A 17935-nucleotide genomic window follows, 5' to 3' on the forward strand; every position below is an offset into this window, starting at 1 on the left:
CGTTGCGTTTAGGGGACGTTATAGGGCGCATAACGTGCCCCTAACGCAACGCCTGGTGGTGTTGGAGCAGGACGCTACCAAGAGCCGCATTAAAAGCATCTCTTGGTGCGCCTGCTCTGTCGGATGCACTGCGGAGACCACGTGAGCGGAGCTCTCCGCATCACCTGGTCCCGCCAGCCAATCAACGGCCGCTCCTGGAAGTAAACACTGCAAGTGCAGTGAATAATAAGTAGCCATGTGCCTGGTTATGTAGCGGACTCTCCCCGCCTCCTCTCCGCCCACAAAATAAAAAAAAACACCCATACTGAGAATGTGCAAACCGTCTAACGCGGCTTAAGCCACTAGAACGCACAGTATGCTGCACTTCAAACGAACGTGCAGCGTTACTGTGTAACGCAACGTGGGCACTGTGAACAGCACATTGATTTTTCATTGCTGTGCGGTGGGGTGCGTTACAGGCTGCACTAACGTGCGCCTGTAACGTCCCACTGTGAAAGCAGCCTAAATGACAACTTGTGATTAGTCACAGATGAGGGGAAATTAGGTTAAACTCTCTAAATACACACACGTTCAGCCCGGAGGGTAGGTAAAGTGCTAGTGCATCAGGATCAATAGAAAGTGCAGTATGGGGATGAATCTGGTAGCAAATGAAGTGCTGTCCATAATAGAAACACTAAAAGAAGCAGTGCAATTTAGTGCCATGACAGTTAGGCAGGGGAAATACTTTTCTATTTTTGTGTGCGTTTTCTGCACAGAAAAACTGTTTCTAAGCTGAGAACTTGAATGCGTTTTTCACAGGTAGGAAAAAAAAAACCTTATATCCTGTAGTATTATTTTGCACATTTTGTCACTTTTCTTTATCAGTTAGCTGCTGTGAAAAAACACATGCGTTCTGCATACAAACACACATGGGGCAAGATTCACTGAGACAAATAGCATGTCTTATCCGACTTAACCTCCCTGGCGGTCTATTTATTTTGCCAGGGAGGCTGAAATGGGTTTTTTTTTTAAATTAAAAAAAAAATATTTCATGCAGCCAACTGAAAGTTGGCTGCATGAAAGCCCACTAGAGGGCGCTCCGGAAGCGTACTTTCGATCGCCTCCGGCAATCGAAAGTAACAAGATAGGCCGCAATGAGCGGCCTATCTTGTTTCGCTTTCCTCGTCGCCATGGCGACGAGCGGAGCGACGTCATGGACGTCAGTCGACGTCCTGACGTCAGAGCCGCCCGATCCAGCCCCTAGCGCCGGCCGGAACTGTTTGTTCCGGCTGCGCTAGGCTCGGGCGGCTGGGGGGACCCTCTTTCGCCGCTGCACGCGGCGGATCGCCGCGGAGCGGCGGCGATCGGGCAGCACACGCGGCTGGCAAAGTGCCGGCTGCGTGTGCTGCTTTTTTCAGAAAGCAAATCGGCCCAGCAGGGCCTGAGCGGCGACCTCCGGCGGCATACCCCGAGCTCAGCTCGGGATTACCGCCAAGGAGGTTAAAGAGACTCTGAAGCGAGAATAAATCTCGCTTCAGAGCTCATAGTTAGCAGGGGCATGTGTGCCCCTGCTAAACCGCCGCTATTGCACAGCTAAACGGGGGTCCCTTCACCCCCAAACTCACCCCCGCAAACCTTGGTCGTCTTCTTGGTTGCAGATTTTCGTTTTCCTGGAGGCAGGGCTAACGGCTGCAGCCCTGCCTCCAGTCGCGTCTATCAGCGGCGCATCGCCGCCTCTCCCCCGCCCCTCTCAGCGGTTAGCCCTGCCCCAATGCGGAAGCGCTCCCCGGCTGTACGGAGGGGATTTGGGGGATCAGGGACCCCCGTTAAGCCGCGGGATAGCGGCGTTTTAGCAGGGGCACACATGCCCCTGCTATCTATGAGGTCTGAAGCGAGATTTATTCTCGCTTCAGACTCTCTTTAACACGTCTTATTATTATTATTTAGTATTTATATAGCACCGACATCTTACGCAGCGCTGTACGATAGATAGATAGATAGATAGATAGATAGATAGATAGATAGATAGATAGATAGATAGATATTGTCTTGTCACTAACTGTCCCTCAAAGGAGCTCACAATCTAATCCCTACTATTATCATATGTCTATGTATGAATTATGTAGTGTAAGTACTGTAGTCTAGGGCCAATTTATCAGAGATAACACGCCTTATCCGAGTTAAAACTCATTATCAGAGATAACATGCCTTATCAGAGTAGCATAGCGAGCGCTACTAACCCGCAGTGGCTCAGGGCAGGACGAGTGGAGCTCTCATCATTGGCAATTAGCAGGCATAAGTTTGTAGCGCTTGCTATGCTACTCTGATAAGGCATGTTATATCTGACGAGGCGTGTTAACTTGGATAAGGCATGCTATTTGTCTTAGTGAATCAAGCCCATGGTGTGCAGAAATCGCGTGGGGACAACTGAAAGACAAGCGTGTCCCCTGCCTGAGACAGACAGCCTGTCCTGAAATGACAGGCTGAAACCCAAAACGCAGAATGGTCCCTGCTGCTGTCACCCCACTGCTACCTGCTGCTATTGGTCCTGATGGACTACCACTTTACCCACCCTCCGCGCTACATTTAGGATATATTTTTATATAGGCATTTCTAACTGTAAATGGTCATTTCTTATGATACCTTGGTTTTGCTGTTACGTCTATATCACCAGGGCCTGTTGCTCATTCATTACTATGCCCCTGCTGTATTGTTCTTATTCTTTTTAGTGTTTTGATTATTATTTAGTATTTATATAGCGCCGACATCTCCCGCAGCGCTTTACAGAGTATATTGTCTTGTCACGTAACTGTTCCACAGAGGAGCTCACAATCTAATCATTTACCATAGTCCTATAGCATAGCAAAAGTCATAGCGTAGTCGTAGCAAAAAATGACTACAATACAGTACATTCTCATTATAGTAAACTCTGATATAGTAAACATTCGGGTTTAGTAAACTAAGTGTCCAGGTCCCAGCCAAGCACCATTATTTATATTGGTATTATGGTTTTATATATACCATTAAGTATATGGGAGTAACACCTGGTATAGTAAACTGATATATTAGAACTACTGTTATAGGAACAGGGGCGTAGCAATAGGGGGTGCAGAGATTGTGACCGCATCGGGGCCCTTGGGCAGGAGGGGCCCTCCCTCAACTGCAGTATTAGCTCTCTATTGGTCCTGCGCTAGTAATAATCACTTCTATAGATACTTTGAATAGTGGTAATCATTTACTAGCTGCTCCCCTTCCACTTCTTGCATCTCTGACACTGTGTTGCCCTTGGCAGGTTTTGGTGCGCCGTATCAATTGTTATGTATAGAGTGCTTGGGGGATCCCAATGTAAAACTTGCATTGGGGCCCACAGCTTTTTAGCTACGCCACTGTATAGTAAACCTGTTTTTTGACCCCTGCAGTATTCTGTATCCTGCTATAGTGGAAAGTGGGTGGGGGCATGCCTCATACGTCAGTCAGAGACCCATGAGACATGGTCGGTGGGGGAGCTGGCAACCACTTGTAGCCTGCTCGCTATCTGCGCGCTACTCTGGGCCTGGGTGGGTTGAATTAAAAGCACCAGCAGGTGAGACTTATGCTTCCTGTGCAAGCCGCTGCCTGATTACTGAGGGAATTGCTTATCATCTGTGACTTGCTTGTGCATGGCTGCAATGCTACAGCATCATCCAGGCTGCACAGAAATGTGGACAGAGGAGCATAGTATCAGTACCGTATCTGCATTAACTAGTGAGACCTATGCTGTCTGTGCTCGCTTGCTGAAGCATTGAAAAGAAAAAATGACTCCCAATTAGGCTAGGTTTCCACTTGTGCGTTTTGTGTCAGATTTTTCTCTCAGAAAATTTGCATTGATTTGGCAACTGGTAGTGAATTGGGCTGTTTCCATGCAATGCGACTTTTCGTACACGTGAAAAAATCTCCTGCATCATATTTCCGGATATCGTGTACTATTCGCGTACAATGCTTTGCATGGGCAACGCATAGCAATGCAAATTTTGGAAATTCACATTAAATCTATGGTTACATGAAATTGTCAGCAGTCATGACTAAGCTGTTACTAGGCAGATTATGTTATATTTGACTAATGTGAATTTTCGTATACAAGAATTCGCATAAAACGCGTAAACATTTACAAGCGAATTTTCAGCAATCAGAAAAATCTTATAAGATTTTTTTGGATGCCAAAATGTAATGCTTCAGTGAAAATGTAGCCTTATTGACTGAATTAAGATCCAGTACTATGGTTTACTTTGTGTGCTTGGAGTATGCCCATTTCTGATACAGTAAACTTTTCATACAGTAAACTACTTTTACCAGTCCCTTGGAGGATACTATAAAGCTATTCTATTATAGTGGTTTCCTTCTACAGTATATATTTCTTGTTTTCAATGCCTCAAGACAAGTTCTGCTTTTCCAAAATGAGAAACTGAATTTTTAAACAGCAGATGGCACTGGCGAGCTACACCGTTATTCTACTCTCAAATAATAATTCTTGTCTTCGGGGCTCATTCTCATTACATGTGTTGATTTACATTTTTCCATAGTGTAGAAATTTATTCTTAGCAACAACAGCCCACAGAGTACTTCACATTTGACGTGTTTTCACATTCATGTAAGCATCATCCCACATCTCAAAAACACACAGATAACTTAAAGTGGAACTGAACTCTTGCACGGGACAGAAGGAAAACAGAGAGAAGTGACCCTGTATGTATTTAGAGAGTTCAGCCTGTCTAATTCTCCCTCATATGTGACTAATCACAAGTTGTAATTTGATCTCTCAGCTGTGACTGCTGGCTGTCTCTGCAGAGCAGCTGAATTGTAAACACAGGATGTTAACCCTATGTCTGCTTCCATGAAAGCAGGAAGTAGACACACTGCAGATTTATTGTAAAAAATGTTTAGGGTAGTATGTTGTTGCTTATCTTTTAGAGCAAAGAGGAAGTTCTGAGTTCAGGTCCGCTTTAATTGGTTCCTCCAAAAATGTTGTACAATCTTACCATTTCTTTGTAATATATGGGGCTACTTAAAATATCCATTCACAGTATATTCACCCAGTTTACCTACTATGTACTACATCTAAGTGGTAAGATTGTGAAGTGTGAGTTCCGCTGAGGACAGTCAGTGACATGACTATGTACTCTTTAATGCGCTACAGAAGATGTCTGTGCTATATAAATACATAATACTATGGTAGGACGTTGGGCTATGACTATGGTAGGATTAGATGGATTATATTGTAAGCTCCTCTGAGGACAGTCAGTGGCAGGACTATGTACTCTGTAAAGTGCTGCAGAAGATGTCTGTGCAATAAAAATACGTAATCATAATATGGTAGGACATTAGGCAATGACTACTATGGTAGGATTAGATTGTGAGTTCCGCTGAGGACAGTCAGTGACATGACTACTCTTTAATGTGCTGCAGAAGATGTCTGTGCTATATAAATACATAATACTATGGTAGGACATTGAGCTATGACTATGGTAGGATTAGATGGATTAGATTGTGAGCTCTTCTGAGGACAGTCAGTGACAGGGCTATTGCTGCAGAACATGTCAGTGCAATAAATATACATAATCATAATATGGTAGGACATTAAGGTATGAATACTATGGTAAAGATTAGATTGTGAGTTCCTCTGAGGACAGTCAGTGACATGACTATGTACTCTGTAATGTGCTGCAGAAGATGTCAGTGCTATATAAATACATAATTATAATATGGTAGGACATTAGACTGATTATGGTAGGATTAGATTGTGAGCTCCTCTGAGGACAGTCAGTGACATGACTATGTACTCTGTACAGTGCTGCAGAAGATGTCAGTGCTATATAAATACATGATCTTTTAGTAAACCATTTATTTATCTTGTCCTATGTCTGTAAAAAAAGATGCAGTAGATTAGTATTCTGATAATACTAATGGGGCCACGTACTACAGGCCACACAGCTTGCAATCTAAGTGTCCTGTGTGAGGCTTCACATTACACAGATGCGGTAAGATTGCCCAGCAGTTGTACAGTCAGATTGTGTTATGTGTGGTCAGCATTGGAAAGCAATATGCTTACTCTATGGAGAGTGTTCATTGTCAGGTTGTAATAGAATGTTATTCTGTTCCTGTCATTTTGCAGGTTGATAAGGATGCCTTGGACGCCCAGATTCATGATCGGAGAGTTCGTGAGGAGATTGAGAAGAAGCGACGAGAAGAGTTTGGTATGCAGCCGCTTGATCTGCGCAATTGAGGAATAAACGATAGCATGCTCTGTTTGAGAGTAACTTATTTATCCTGGTCGGTTATATTAAAAGCGAGCCGTCACCACGGCAGAAATCCCGTGCAGCGAGCTGATTATCTGACACATGTTCTGCCGCATGATTGGCCGAGATACCTGCAGATATGACCTCAGTGTTGTCACTCATAATGGTCATGTGAAGGACAATCTATATCATAAATATAATGACTCCAAAAATCATTATGTAACAGAATCCTACTGGATAAAATTACCTATGGTCTGCAGCTGGTATAACTTTCTTAGTCAACCTGCAGCAAATCATGTCAACAGTAAAAAAAAAATGGTGTAAAAGATGCAATTCTCCTCTCCCAGTTTGTCTGCATTGGTTCATTTGCCCGTATAAAGCAGACAGTAGGGTGTGATTTGATTGAGAATGTAGGGAGTGGTTGAGACTGTAAGGAGGTTGGGTCGTGGTTTAGGGAGTGGTTGAGACTGTAGGGAGTTGGAGTATGGTTTAGAAAGTGGTTGAGACTGTAGAAAGAGGCGGGTGGTGTAGGGAGTGGTTGAGACTGTAGAAAGAGGCAGGTGGTGTAGGGAGTGGTTGAGACTGTAGGAAGAGGCGGGTGGTTTAGGGAGTGGTTGAGACTGTAGGGAGAGGGGGGTGGTGTAGGTAGTGGTTGAGACTGTAGGGAGAGGTGGGTGGTTTAGAGAGTGGGTGAGATTGTTGGAAGTTGGGGAGTGGCTTAGGGAGTGGTTGAGACTGTACGGAGTGGGGGCATGGTTTAGAGAGTAGTTGAGAGTGTAGGGAGTGGGGGCGTGGTTTAGGTAGTAGTGGAGACTGTAGGGAGTCGGGGTGTGGTTTAGGTAGTAGTTGAGACTGTAGGGAGTGGGGGCGTAGTTTAGGTAGTAAGGGAGACTGTAGGTAGTGGGGGCGTGGTTTAGGGAGAGATTGAGACGGTAGGGGTTGTGACGTGGTTTGGAAAGTGATTGAGCGTGTAGGGAGTGGGCAACGTGGTTTAGGTAGTAGTGGAGACTGTAGGGAGTGGGGGCGTGGTTTAGGTAGTAGTGGAAACTGTAGGGAGTGGGAGGCATGGTTCAGGGAATTATTGAGACTGTAGGAAGTGGGAGGCATGGTTTAGGAAGTGATTGAGACTGTAGGGAGTGGTTGATACTGTAAGGAGTTGAGGTGTGGTTTATGGAATGGTTGAGACTGTAGGAAGTGGAGGTGTGGCTTAGGTAGTAGTGGAGAGTGTAGGGAGTGGGGGGCCTGGTTTAGGGAATAGTTGAGACTGGAGGGAGTTGGGGCGTGGTGTGGAGAGTGGTTGAGACTGCAGGGAGTGGGGGGCATGGTTTAGACAGCATATTCTCCAGACAGGAGACTTCCGGCCCACATCATGTCACAACTTTAGTCTCAACTAGTTAAGATTATTTTTATTATTTAAACTTTTTTTAAAAAGCGCTAACATATTATGCAGACGCACAGGCTGAGATTTGTCAACATCAGTGCAAGGAAAATTAGGTTAAGTTTGGTGCCAAAGTGATCCAGGTGCTGAGAGTCCTGGATCTGAGCTCCACCTCTGCCTCTGCTCCAGTATTCCTTGCACTGGTTCTGGTACATCTTCCCTGATGTGCAGTCCACTTTCACAGTTATACCAGCCTGAAATCATTTGTGTGTATAATGTCGGCACGGCTGTTCTCCCCTTCCAGGTTCCCAGATGGTGCAGAATGACAAGATCGCCTGTTTACTGGATGAGCGACAGGAGGAGGACATCCGGAACCTGAACAGAGCCACCGGGGAGTTCCAACAATGCTTCCAGAAGAAGGAGGACCGGCGAGAGTTCGATCTGTACGACCCGCAGGCGTTACAGAAGGATCTCCCTGCGCGGGTGTCGGATGATGACCCCCGCTGCAGCATTTCTGGGGTGCAGAGGCTGATGGGAGAGGATCTATTTGAGCAGGAGAGGAAGAGGCAGCAGCAGGAGCAGCTGAGGGAGTGGTGCCTCCAGCAACAGCGGGAGCTGCAGGAAGCGCTGCAAGACAAGAAGCTTGCAGGTAACTCAGAGGGCGGAGTCCTGCAGCCTTCTGTCCTCATAGTGCTGCGACAGGTGGAGAACAATAGCTACACAGAGATGGCAAACAGGATTTACTGTACCTCAGGACGTTAAAGGTGGTCATAAGTTGTTCGAACTGCTACCAGATCGACTAATCAGATAGATCCGTCTCTGGTTGAATCTGATCAGAGATAGATCTTCTGCCTGATAATACACTGCAATCCAATTTCATACAAATCTATTGGAAATCGTTCTGCTGCTATTAACCCCCCGCCCCTGGCGTACCTATGAATACGCCGCCGGAAGATTTGGGCGCAGGATACAGCCAATATACAGCTTACCCTGCTCCTGCACAAGTCCCGGCGGTGTTAATTATGATTCCTCCTCTAGGTCCACGTGGATGATAGAGAATTATGTAATTTGGCTTCCAGCTATTGCTGACGGCCGAATTACAGTATTTTAAAAGTAACTTCAGGTCAGTCTTCTGACAGCGCAGTAGTTACTCAGTGTGCGCCGCTTTAGCCCTAATTCCTATTACAGTCTATGGTGGCACCGCCTGCGCCCAAATCTCCTGCACTGTTTTAACAGAGTTTGCCCCCCGGTGCCTATGAGCAGTTCATCTGTCCACCACTGATAATCTTGGTTGGTATCCGGCGTATCCGCAAGCACCTGTACCAAGTGTCTGCAGCTACATGCACCAGTGTCACATGGTACAGGCGCTCGCTGTGACGCCAAACACTGAAGGCCAGGATTAGCACAGGTTAGCCTTCAGCACTGCACATGAGCAGGGGGGTGACACATATACACTCGGGGGAAACCGGCTGGGCGTCCGTCCGTATTGAACGCTGTTATTGCCGTGCACCCCATTGAGCCCTTGTGTCCGAGATTTTTCATCATTCCCGATTGATCCAGCCAACCAATTCCAACCAGAAATAAATTGAAAGATTGATCAGGTGGCAATGTTGCAATAACAATTCTCCTTCGATCCGATAAAATTATTGAATCAAAAGGTCGATTGGCCAGCAAAAATCGAATAATGGATAGGCACCCTAAAAGGCAGATTGTTTATTCCACAATCCTCCCCGGGCCTGATCTGTTCCGAGCTTGCTCCATATTCACCCTCCATTTTCCTCTCACTTCAGAGGTTCCCTTTATGTGGGAGTGGCATAGTCGGCGCAGGAAGGGGCGTGGCTTACCTCTCAGTCCAGAAAGCTGAAGATATTATTGTTGAGTTTATTGAATCCGGCCCCCTCCCTGTACACAGAACCCGCAATGAGGGCTATGCCTGGTACACACGATACAATTTTCCCATCAGATTGATGGGAAATTTCCCATTGTTCGATAAAGTCCAACTTGCTCGATCTGCTGCCGATTGATTAAATGATCAATATTGTGCAGTACTGATCTCGAAATCGATCCCTTTATTGATCAGAAGCAGATCAGACATGTTGGAATTTTTCAAGCAACAGGAAATGTCCTGTTTATCTGACAGGAAAATTGTACGGTGTGTACCAGCCATCAGATTTGGCACAGAGGGGGGGTCTCTGCCTGCTTGAGGTATTATTTTGGAGAAGCTATATTCTCAGGTAATACAATGTTATTTTCCTTACTGCCGTCACTTATGCTAGGTACACACCATACAATTGATTATTTCCAAAATGTCCGATCTGAATTTCGATAGATTTTTCGATTTTCAGATCGTTTTTTTAATAGTTTTTTCGTTAATTTTTTTTATCAATTTCCATAGAACTGAATGAAAATCGATAAAAACATGATTGAACATTTTTTTTAAAAAAACTATTGGAAAATCGAAAAATCGATTGAAATTCAGATCGGACTTGTACCATACAATCTGCCAGAAAATTGAATGGTGTGTACCTAGTATAACTCCTCCGATCCTTCCTCTTTCAGATGATCTGTATGGTAAAATGAGGATTGAGCTGGACAAGAAAGCCATGGAACTGCAGAGAATGGAAGAACAAACCAGACGAGAGATTTGTGGTTTCACAAAAGAATTCAACAAAGCGCAGGTACTGATCTCAGATAACAGAGGGTTCCAATCACACTCCTCCGGGCCGCCCTATGTACAAAGCACAGGTACTGATTTCAAATAACAGAGGTGTCCGACTCCAATCACCGTCCACCTGGCCGCTCCGTGTACATGAATGCTCCATGACTGTCTCCGTACACCGTGCATGGGGTGATATTAACTGTGCCCCCCGCTTCCTTCCTCACTAAACTTCTCCCACCAGACAGCTCTCGTTATCTCTATTCATGTGATGTTGGTAACAGGCGCAGGGGCGGCGCCAGGGGGGTGCTTGGGGGTGCTCGAGCACCCCCTAGAATTGTCCAAGCACCCCCAAAGCACCCCCTGGAGTGAACTGACTTCAGGCGTCTAAAAGACGCCAAGTCAGTTCACACAGCGGCAGCACGGAGCAGCAGGCAGGGCTACGGTAAGATGGCCGCCCGAAGCCCTGTTCTGCAGACTTCGGGCGGCCATTTTCCCGTAGCCCTGCTCTCAGCATGCAAGCAGGAAGTCTCGTCGTGACGTCGGGAAGGAAGAGGATCGTGGGCGCGCGGGCGCTTCGCGCCACAAGGAGGTCGTGCCAGTGGTCGGGAAACAAGGTCTTCTGGCTGTAGGTGAGTAAATGGGTTTTTCTTTTCTTTTTCAGGTGGTACTGATTGTGCATATTGGGGTCATTTCTGCTACGGATTGTGCATATTGGGGTCATATCTGCTACAGATTGTGCATATTGGGGTCATATCTGCTCTGGATTGTGCATATTGGGGTCATATCTGCTCTGGATTGTGCATATTGGGGTCATATCTGCTACGGATTGTGCATATTGGGGTCATATCTGCTACGGATTGTGCATATTGGGGTCATATCTGCTACGGATTGTGCATATTGGGGTCATATCTGCTACGGATTGTGCCTATTGGGGTCATTTCTGCTACCGATTGTGAATATTGGGGTCATATCTGCTACCGATTGTGCATATTGGGGTCATATCTGCTACCGATTGTGCATATTGGGGTCATTTCTGCTACCGATTGTGCATAGTGGGGTCATTTCTGCTACCGATTGTGCATATTGGGGTCATATCTGCTGCCGATTGTGCATATTGGGGTCATATCTGCTGCCGATTGTGCATATTGGGGTCATATCTGCTACCGATTGTGCATATTGGGGTCATATCTGCTGCCGATTGTGCATATTGGGGTCATATCTGCTACCGATTGTGCATATTGGGGTCATATCTGCTACCGATTGTGCATATTGGGGTCATATCTGCTACCGATTGTGCATGTTGGGGCCATATCTGCTACCGATTGTGCATATTGGGGCCATATCTGCTACCGGTTGTGCATATTGGGGTTATTGAACATGTTTTTTATTCAAATCTGCGCACATTACGTCTATTTTCTTGAGAAAACATGCACAATTATGTGAATTTTCTGGGGAAAGGGGCACCAATACTTGGGCCCTCTGTCTTTGCGTTGCACTTTTAAAGGGAACCCGAGGTGAGAATAATATTGAGGCTGCCATATTTATCTCCTTTTAAGTAATACCAGCTGCCTGGCTGCCGTGTTGGTCCTCTGCCTCTAATTCTTTCAACCATAGACCCTGAACAAGCATGCAGCAGGTCAGGGGTTTCTGACAATATTGTCAGAACTGACAAGATTAGCTGCATGCTTGTTTCTGGTGTAATTCAGTTCACTACTACAGCCAAATAGATCAGCAGGGCTGCCAGGCAACTAGAATTGTTTAAAAGGAAATAAATATGGCAGCCACCATATCACTCTCACCCTGGGTTCACTTTAAATTACAGTTAGCCCCGCCCTCATCCGGTCATGACCACGCCCATTTTTTTTCCGCTGCGGCGCGCTTCGCAGGTTGTAGCCACCCCCATTTTTTGCCGCGGCGCGCGAAGGGTCGTCAGCTCCCCCGGAAATTGGTCCAGCACCTGCTTAGCACCCCCTAAAAAAATTCCTGGAGCCACCACTGTAACAGGGTCATTGGACACCCATCTAGTGACGGACGGTTCTACTAGACTCTTTGCTGCCTGAGACAAACTTGCGAGGATGCGCAGCACGCCCCCCTCCCCCCCCATATTGGAATGATCGTACAGCACCAGACAATTTGCACGGCACGTTATAGCTGCGGTGAGCCCCCAAAAAACACCCTCAGTAGCCAAGTATAGGTGCCCCCAGTATTGTTAGCTAGGTACAATTGCCCCCAGTACAGGATATCCAGGTACAGTTGCCCCCAGTATAGATTGGCCAGGCACTCTCTTCACTTCCTGTTTCTGTCTGGTGCTGTCCCCAGATATCTGCTGCCTGAGGAAGTCGCATCACTTGGCATCATGGGCAGAACGGACCTACATCTAGTGGCGGTTGGCCAATGAGAGAGTCTCACCCCATTAACATTTGTCACCCCATTAACATCTGTACATCGAGTCACTTGCAGGGCTGGACACTAGAATCAACTATCCACTGAAGGATATCTGCACTTCCACACTAAAGTCCTGTCACTCAGAGTCCCTTCCTGTCCTGTCACCTTCGTATCATGGGCATGTCCCCCTGGATCTGTGGCCACCAGTGATGTCATTGTAGATAAGCAGTGCTGCTCATTCACAGGATCCAGCCTCCATTGTTCTCTACATTTCACTGGCACCAACGTAGCAGACCACTGCTCAGTGAACTATAATGCAAGCACTGGTGTCAGAACTGTGTAGCTGGGATCTACGTCAGGAGAGATGGGGGCGCCATTTATGGCTTTTAAGGCAAATTTTGCTCATGCTATATACCCAAATTCCACCTTTATATGTCCTCACAGCCACTGCTAAACTGTAAACCTCCCCTTGAAACAGTTAGATTGCTTGCTAAAACGGAACTGAACTCTTGCACAGCACACAATGAAAATTCTTAATTACACATAGTTGCTGATGAAATGCTCTGTTCCTGTGCTTGTTTAGCCAGATCAAAGTGCCTAATAAGCTCCTATCAGAAGCTGTAAATAGACTGCAGGAGCTCTGCCTAGGCAGCTCTCCACTATACAGTAAACACAGATGCTTAACCCCTTCAGAGCTCGCTGTAATGTGAAACCAAATTCTAAACTTTGTCCATAAAGGTTATCATGCTGTAGGTAATCTTTTAGAGCAGAGAGGAAATTCTGAATTTAGTAGTACAGCCTGTCAGTCCTCCTATCCATGACACTTCTGGTTTAGTTTAGGGGTCAGACTCAGCAATAAGCTAGTATGCTTTCCTTCCCTTGGAGCTTAGGTCTGTTTAGATGAATTCCATCTGGAATAAAAGTGGTTAAAGTGAGCCAAGCACAGTTTTTAGCACACAGGGCATCCCAGTAGCACAATGAATATGCACACTAACAATGTGACTCATTAATAAAAAAAAGCTTCAATTTTACCTCTTCTTTTTACATTTAAACGTTTAGCAAAGGCTTTTATTATCCTATTTCCAATGCCTGTCCCACCACAGAAGTTTCAGGCAGATAAGGGCTGATGTAATTATTTTATTGCATACATTAGCAGAGAGTAAACAAAAGCTTTCATCAGCATTGGGGGTGGGTAGATAGAATACTGTGCTTCAAATGATTTACAGAAGTCACAGATGCTATCTTCACACCTTCCCCATGATAAATAATTGGCAGCCAGAAGGGGAGGGGGGAACAAGGCAGCCCCTATAGCTATTAGAAACCAAGGGGGTAAAGTGGTGCTTGGTTCCCTCAGTCAATAGAAAGAAGAAGCCAGAATCCATAATAAAGCATTGTGTGTTTCAGTACCACTTCTGGTTTATAAGATGACAGCATGGAGGAGTGCAGATTTCAGGATAACAGTGTGCGGCAGTTTATAGCTCACACTCTTCCCCTCCCGCGCACAGGAATAGGTTATTTAGTGCGGCGCGGAACGCTTTGAAGTGACAGCCCAATGAGAGAGCGCAGACAAGATCACAACGCTGCTTGTTTTCTTCTAGAGAACAGGCAACGTATTTGTAATTAAAGAGTAACAGCAATTACATCCAATGAGTCAGCTATAAACAAAAAGCTTTCCAGAGCCCAGGTCTGTCTGCGTCGCGCTATAATCAGCCCCCCGCGCCTCCTGCCCTGCGGCTGCTCATAAACCCTAAACGTTCCAGCATGCTCATTATCAGACGCGATAGATGCCGCTGCAAAATCATTCCTCGCTTTTTCCATGGAAACATTTGTCCGCTTTTCATACTCCCTGCTAACAGCGGCCGGAGCAGCTTCTACCAGACGCGGCCAATCGCTGGCGGACTGCAGAATTCCTTACTCCAGTGTAAAAACTTTACACGTTCTTCTTTCTCAAGCTGTCTGGAAAACACCATTCCTGCACTACATGGTGTGTTTAGCACTGAAAAGTAGGTGCTTAAAGGACAACTGAAGTGAGAAGACTATGGAGGCCACCATATTTATGTCCTTTTAACCGCTTAAAGTGTGATTTTCACCATAGAAATCAAATTTCAACAGCAACTGGTCTGAGTGTATCAAGTGATAAAGAGGCTAATCCTGCTTTCAAAACTTTTTCTGCTGTTATGGTTTGGACTTATCACATACCTTCGGAGCACTGGCCCTTTAATTGCCATTGCCGACGGCTGGCAAAACAGTCGCATGCTGGGGGGTCTTTTTAGCTATAATGGATTCCTCCTCTTCCCTTTATTTCCCCCTCCTAATGACATAAGACAACACACTTCCTAGTATAGACCTCCGTGGGAGTGTCTGAAGACTTATACAGTATATGTGTTTTTTATTTCTAGGTTAGCATGGGTGTCGCTTGTTCTTTAAGGACCACAGGCTTATACCCCCCTAGTGACCAGGCTGTTTTTTACAATGCAGTGCTCTTCAGCTTTAACAGCTCACTGCAAAGCCATAACACTGAGCACACAAATTAATTTTATTTCCTTACTTGCCACCAACAGAGCTTTCTGTTGGTGGCATCTGATTGCTGCTGCGATTGTTGTTTTTTTTTCTTTTATTAATTTTATTCTTTTTTTTTAATTTATTACATTTCTTTATTTTTACTTATTTCCCTCGCTCCTTTCAAGATCCAATCAATGATCACCTCTCATCGGCATCAGCCTATGAGAGGGGATCACATTGTGGGCCACTCAAGGGGACAACTTTGTCACTAAGCTGTCCCCAAACAGCACTGCGCATAGATCGCAGCACTGTAAACAGAAAAAAAAGTTTATTTTCTTCGATCAGCTTGCTAGCCACTATCGCAGACAAGCAGGCTGTTTATGGAGTGGAGCTCCGTAACTAAAGCGGGATGCACGTGCGATCCACGTTAAGCTCCTCCCCAGGACTTGACACCTTTTGGCGTTAGGCGGTTCTGGGGGAGCCAGTCTGCCACTGCCAATTGGCGTTAGGCGGTTGTAGAGTGGTTAAACGATACCAGTTGCCTCACAGCCCTGCTGATCTATTTGGCTGCAGTAGCGTCTGAATAACACCAGAAACAAGCATGCAGCTAATCTTGTCAGATCTGACAATAATGTCAGAAACACCTGATCTGCTGCATGCTTGTTCAGGGGCTATGGATAAAAGCATTAGAGGCAGGATATCAGCAGAGCTGCCAGGCAACTGGTATTGATTAACCACTTAGTGACATGCAGGCGTATTAAAATGTCCTGCTGGAGCCTCTTAATGGCTCCAGGACGTTTTAAAACGTCATGCACTGCTTCTGTGCGCGCTCCCGTGCACACGTGCACGTGAAAACAGTGAAAAAAGCACCCCCCAAAAAAACACCTTTATTTCCAAATACTATATTGTCACAATGCTTTGTACTAGGGACATAATTAAAATATTGTGATAACCAGGGCAAATAGGCAGATAAAATGTGTGGGTTTTATGTACAGTAGCAGTGTTTATATTAAAAATATAGGGGGTGAAATTGGAGAAACTGTATTTTTTTTTCATTTTTTACTTGTTTTCCCCTTTAAAATGCATAGAAAATAAAGTAATTACTGAAAACAAATATCAACCCCAAAAAGCCCAATTGGTGGTGAAAAAAACAAGATATAGATCATTTAATTGTGATTAGTAGTGATTTACCTCCCTGGCGGTCTATTAGAAACCGCCAAGGGGCAGCGCAGCACTATTTTGAATTTTTTAATTTTTTTTAAATCCTGTAGCGAGCCTAGGGCTTGCTACATGATAGCCGCTGTACAGCGGCATCCCCCCGTCCGCTTCGATCGCCTCCGGCGATCTTTGATCAGGAAATCCCGTGCAAAGAACGGGATTTCCTGAAGGGCTTGACGTCAGGGATGACGTCACCGAAGTCATGGACGTCGTGACGTCTAAGGGAGACCTGATCCACCCCTCAGACTGGCCAGGCAGCGCACGGGGTCTGGGGGGGGGGCAGCGAACAGCGGCGATCGAGCGCGGAGCGGCGGCGATCGGAATGCAAAGTGCTAGCTGCGTGTTGCAAAAAAAAAAGTGAGCAAATCGGCCCAGCAGGGCCTGAGAAATCCTCCTGCGCGGCATAGCCCGAGCTCAGCTCGGGCTTACCGCCAGGACGGTTCAGCTATTGGCAAATGAAAGGGATGAGCGCTGAAAGGGGAAAATCGCTCTTGTTCGTTAGGGTAAAAACAGCCTTGGAGTGAAGTGATAAACGAGTAAAGGAAATAAACATGGCAGCCTCCATGTTTCTCTTGTTACAGTTGTCCTTTAACTGAACTACTATTCACCGCGGAACCGTTTGATCTAAGCCTTTCTTGTATTTGCTTCTACAGCCGGAGGAACTCTAAACCAGGCGTGTCCATACTTTGAGGCCAAGGTCCATCTCGCCATTCTTAAAGGAATCATCAGCCAAAATCCTAAAAATCCGCTTTACTTACCTGGGGCTTTCTCCAGCCCATTGCAGCTGACATGTCCCACGCTAACCGCTCCGCCGCCGTCCCGGGGTCCCCGGACGGTGCAGAGGCCGGCCTTGAGGTCGTCCTTACTGCGCCTGCATGATGCACCGCTGTCAATCAAGCCAACATTGTGCATAGTCCGCGCAGTCGCAGTAGTTCTGCACCTGCGCAGTACGCTGCGGACAAAGTGGCCATGATTGATAGCGGCCCTTCACAGAGGCGCAGTAAGGACGACATCGAGGTCGGCCTCTGCACAGTGCGGGGACCCTGGGACGGCGGCGGAGAATGGAGCAATCAGTGTGGGACATGTCAGCTGCAAGGGGCTGTAGAAAGCCCCAGGTAAGTAACGCGGATTTTGGGGATTTTGGCTGATGATTCCTTTAAGCGTGCTAGGGGGCTGAACTAGCGAAATTATACACAATTTTGTCGGTTGCCTTTAGCAGGGTTGCCATCTTATCCCTTTAAATACCCTCACATCTAGGTTATACAGGTTCTGGGGCTACTCACACATAATCAGTGCCTAAGCTGCACAAAGCATGTATAATTCATATGTGTCGGTATTTAAAGGGATGAGATGGCAACCCTGGCCGTTAGATACACTACGCCTTTGACATTTTGTCAAATAAAACATTTCCCCAGAAATAATAATAAATAGCATGTGCAGTTAGCATGTCCCTGAGGCCGCATTTACACCTGCCTTACAAACCTGCGGTGCGTCACCCTGTTTTACCGCGGAGTAACGTAAACAGCCATGCAAGGCAATGGG

General features: G+C 46.1%; 1 protein-coding gene across 2 annotated transcripts in view; it reads left to right on the forward strand.

Moving 5' to 3' along the window:
* Positions 1-17935, forward strand: part of RIBC2 (RIB43A domain with coiled-coils 2) — a 33684-nt gene that overhangs the window by 1580 nt on the left and 14169 nt on the right. For both annotated transcript variants that reach the window (XM_068278204.1, XM_068278205.1), the window contains exons 2-4: positions 6128-6209; positions 7934-8278; positions 10189-10307. In XM_068278204.1, coding sequence (XP_068134305.1) covers positions 6128-6209; positions 7934-8278; positions 10189-10307 — 546 coding nt within the window. The remainder of the gene's footprint in view (positions 1-6127; positions 6210-7933; positions 8279-10188; positions 10308-17935) is intronic.

The sequence above is a fragment of the Hyperolius riggenbachi genome, chromosome 3, assembly GCF_040937935.1.
Source record: "Hyperolius riggenbachi isolate aHypRig1 chromosome 3, aHypRig1.pri, whole genome shotgun sequence".
NCBI classification, from domain to species: Eukaryota; Metazoa; Chordata; class Amphibia; order Anura; family Hyperoliidae; genus Hyperolius; species Hyperolius riggenbachi.